This window comes from Nestor notabilis, unplaced genomic scaffold (assembly GCF_000696875.1).
Source record: "Nestor notabilis isolate BGI_N333 unplaced genomic scaffold, ASM69687v1 scaffold8403, whole genome shotgun sequence".
Classification (NCBI taxonomy): Eukaryota; Metazoa; Chordata; class Aves; order Psittaciformes; family Psittacidae; genus Nestor; species Nestor notabilis.
In genome coordinates this window covers 396-4611 of record NW_009922320.1, presented here as the reverse complement: position 1 = coordinate 4611, position 4216 = coordinate 396, and the positions used below count along the sequence as shown (strand labels likewise).

The window sequence follows — 4216 nt, the reverse complement described above, 5'->3', positions numbered from 1 at the left end:
GGGAAAGAGGTAAGGAGAGGAACTGGGAATGTGTAACATTCCAGCTCCTTTGGCCAGAACATGCTTTGCACTTTGTCTGAATTTCGGTGAGAGGTTTTGTACTGCACTGGTTTGATTAAGCAAAATGCTTATGAGCAAGGATTTCTATTGTAGTGGCAGAAGATTAAAGCAAAATCACAGGTAGTGCTTCACATAAAGCTGATTTTTGTTTGGGGCGTTTTTATGTTGCACTTGGTTTTCTTGGCTAGTGTTAGGGCTGGCGGGTCTTCTCTATGGGATGTGGTTAAACCCTCCAACCCCTCCATTTACCTAAAGCACATAGTGCTGCTTTGCTAATTCAGCTTGCTTGAAAGGGTGTGTGACTTTTTTTTTCCTCTGTTTTCTGTCAGTGGAACTCTATAAGGAACCAGGACTGGAGACAATGAATTTGCCTACAGATAAAATGAGCTTGGAATTCAGAAGTAACACACTGGGACGTAGTGAGGAGAGAGGCTTGAGTCATGAAGATTGCTAGCTATGTCAGTGGCACAAAGGAGTTGTTTTAGTGGGGATGGGTGCTACAAGAACCCACAGCAGAGAGGGGAATATTCCTCGGTCCATACCCAGTGGAGGATAGCGAATAACAGAAGTCCTAGGAATTTGGGGTGTAACCTAGGATAGCTTCTCCCTTTGGGATAAACCCTGCTAATGCTGAAATAATGTTTCTTCCTGACCTAATTAGGAGTCTGGGGTTTTCCCATCCTGAGCAGTCTTGTAGCTGGGAGGAAGTCTGGCTTTCATTTCTCTGCTGTTTCCAGCAGCCTCGTCTGAGCTGCGCTCCGCTGCACATGCTCAGAGCTCTTTAAATGACATCATTTTACATGAAGTAGGAAGCCTTGTTGTGTGCTTGCCTTGCTCAGTGTCCTCAAGAAAGTGCTGAGTAGGTGCAAGGACCGTTATTTTGTGGTGCTGTGATATATCTTGGAGGAGCAAATCCGTGCTGAGGAATGAAATGAAAGAGCGTGGGCTTTAAGCAGTAGATTCCTGCCTCCCAACTGCACGCTGCTTGCGAATGCAGCGGTGGGGGCTGCCCAGCCCCTCCTCATGTGACTGAGTATTCGCATGTCAGCAAGATCTCTGGATTGCTGGAGTCTGATTCTGTGCTAAGATCGAGCTCATTTTCTCTTCTGCTTTTCCTCTTTCCAGTGTCAGTGCAAAAATAAAGGCCATTGAAGCCAAGCTGAAAATGATGGCAGAAAATCCAGATGCGGAATACCCCGCAGCACCTGTTTATTCTTACTTCAAACCACCGGATAAGAAAAGGACTACTCCTTATTCCAGAGCTGCCTGGAAATCTAGAAGATGATGCTTGTGAATGGAGAATGGTAGCGAGAAAACAGTGCTTTGTATACCTGGAGTCCTCTGATGCTTTTGTACTTTGTAGAGTGAGAAGGATACTGCCACCCGAGCACAACACCGCTGTACACGGCACACTGCTTTGTTACACCTTAGGTGTAACAAAGGTGCTGAATACTCCTGACTGCCAGTGCAGCTTCACAGCTGAGCGCTGCTCAGAGACATAGGGTCCCATCAAAGCCTCTGATGAACACGCAGACAACCTCTCGTTAGTGTGCATTCATTAGCAAGATTAGAAACAGTAACCAGTGTATGGAGTAAAGCACAGCCAAAAATACTCCATTTAACTGATTACTTTTTAAAGTATTTTTGAACAAAAAGTATTCCGATTCGTGTTTTTAACGAGGGGAAGCACTTGGTTTTGATTAACATTCTGTAGTTACCATGGAAAACTTTTTTTTTTCATCTCAATAAAACTCATTTGAAATAGATTTTGCAACACTTTTAGTAACTGTGCATGCAATATTCTATATGCACCAAAGCAAATTTATTTTGCTTTTTGATTTGCAAACTTCACGGTGTTACTTGATGATGTGATCACCAGAGGAGAATGACACAACACTGGTATTGTCAGTGTTATTTAGGCTGTAGGTGTGTGCCCACATGTAGGAATGAGAGTATTTGCACACCGCTGAGGTCTGTGCTGTGCCCTAAGCTTCCCAGCGCGGCAGTGGCACATCTAATGTTTGTGTTCAGTAATCCCCTTCAGTGGTAGCTCTTCATAAACCAGATGTGACAGCGTGAGAATAACACTGCAGCCTCCGAGACATCTGTCAAGCACATGACCTCCACGTCTGCCCACCAGCCTGCCCAGCTCCTGGTTTCTTCTGGCTGCTAAAGGTGGTCAGTTGCCTCTTGGTGCAAAGTGGCACAAGTGTTTGTGGTGAAATGGCTCTGCCGAGGGTTACCTGCACCAGGTGCTTCACTGATGAGTCTGGTGGATGGCATTTTGCTTAAGCCGTTTGATCTGCAGCACGTTTTTCTCCCTAAACATTACCTGCAAATTAGAAATCTGAGGGAAAACCCCCACGTTTTCTGGCAGGGTTTTCTCCTCAGTACACCCAGCGCTGTGACTGCGTGTGCCAAGAGGATGTTGGAAAACGTGTTCATTCAGGTCCAGGAGATACTGGTCTGATTTTGCTGATGTTCATTCTCTCTAGTGTGTCAGTGGTGAATCTGGAGGTGCTTCCCTGAGCTGGGTAACAGTGAGTGGTCTCAAACAAGAGGAGGAAAACAGTTTTCAAACAGCCCCTGGTTTCAGTATGCTCACTGGCATAGCTAAGGTGCATCTACATCCAAGCAGAGCATGCTTCCTGCTTCCAGTCCGAGCGCCTGGCACAGAGCTGTGCGTGTCTAGAATGGATGGTTAGAAGCCTAAATTGTTCAGAAGTAGGTCTTGTGCTGTTAATGTTTGCTTTCTAGTTTTTGGGTACCTGAGTAAAGAGAAAAGTAGTATGAGTGGGAGCTTGTACCCCTGTGAATGTCACTAATACCTGTTTCCATTCCTCTGTGAACAGCCTGTGTTTTGTTCTTGCATGGTCTGACGTTTGTAGCCCTCTGGATCTGTATCTGCTTTACTTGGAACCGCAAATTCTGTTTCTTTAAGGAAATTAGGAAATACCTAGATTCAAACCTAGATTCCAGCCGGGTATGTGGTGGTGTTCCCATCGGAAACATACTTTGATATTTATTTGTATTTAAATAGAATTTGTTGAACTCCTTATGGCTCGAAATAAACATTTAAAATGCATGTTTTCCTCCAGGAAAGTGAGGGTGGCAGCAGGAAGTGAGGGTGGTAAATGCTTGGCATCCGCCGAGGTCCACTGATACAAATCTGGCGACAATAGCATCAGTCTTTGTTTTTATTATTATTTACTTTGTGTTCACTACCACAGTCACTCACAGAAGTGCCTTGTCTGAGCTTCGGCCAGACGCAGACCTGGGGGAGGAGGTAAATGCTCCATAAGGTCTTTTCACGAGTGTCAGCTCTGGGGCTTTGCATATCAACCGTCATAGAACAGGTTGGAAAAGCACCGGGAAGTGCAGCATCGCTTTGGCAAAGGATGCAGCCAGCTCTGAAGCTGTAAGTATGGAGGTTGGCAGGCTGGTGGAGGGAAGGGGAGTGGGGCTCAGCACCCAGCTCCCCTGAGGAGGAGTTTGGGGCTGCTTCGTGCCCCTGGCAGACAGTCTTGCCTTCTTAGGGGTTTCTTTGCCTCCCCTGTATTTCCAGCATATTCCTGGGTAACAAGAACAATGTTCACTGTGTCCACAGTGTGGGTTTTTTCTCAGTATTTCAACAATCTTCCTGCCTGTGGTGAGCCTCCCTTCCTCGGGACAGGTACAAAACCGTGCCCTCACCCGCGGGAGCACAGAACGCATCCAACTCCCAGTGTTGGGATTGGGGCTGAGCTGGTGGTTGACACGCAGCGTCCTTGTCACTGCCTTGTACGAGCTCCAGCGCTGGTGGAGGGAGCACGTGGGGGGATGGAAAGGGGATGAAGGGTGGAAGGAACGAAGGGATGAAGTTGGTGCTAATACCCAGTGACTCCACCGCTTTGCATTCCCTAGGCGCTGCCTGGGCCGTGTTGCTGGTGCAGGCAGCGTGTAGCTCACTTTGCAGATCGATGTGCTCTCAGCAGGCAGAGAGGGCAGGACACCGGCTGCCTGTGGGACTAGGATTTCATCCCAAAGCTGAGGAAAGCCAGAGCTCGGGGTGAAGCTGCTCTGTTCCTGAGCCTGCTCTGACTTTGCAGGGCCTGGAGCTGGTCTGCAATTGTGAGAGCAGAGAAAGCCACCAGCATTACTGTGTTGTGCCATGGCT

At 47.4% G+C, this 4216-nt stretch overlaps 1 protein-coding gene across 1 annotated transcript in view; it reads left to right on the top strand.

The window, feature by feature from the left end:
• RBM18 (RNA binding motif protein 18) overlaps nucleotides 1-1836 on the top strand; it is a 5327-nt gene extending 3491 nt beyond the window's left edge. Inside the window, exon 4 of the mRNA XM_010011560.1 lies at nucleotides 1186-1836. Within this exon, the coding sequence (XP_010009862.1) occupies nucleotides 1186-1345 (160 nt within the window). The 3' untranslated portion in view covers nucleotides 1346-1836. The remainder of the gene's footprint in view (nucleotides 1-1185) is intronic.
• Nucleotides 1837-4216: the final 2380 nt, after the last annotated feature.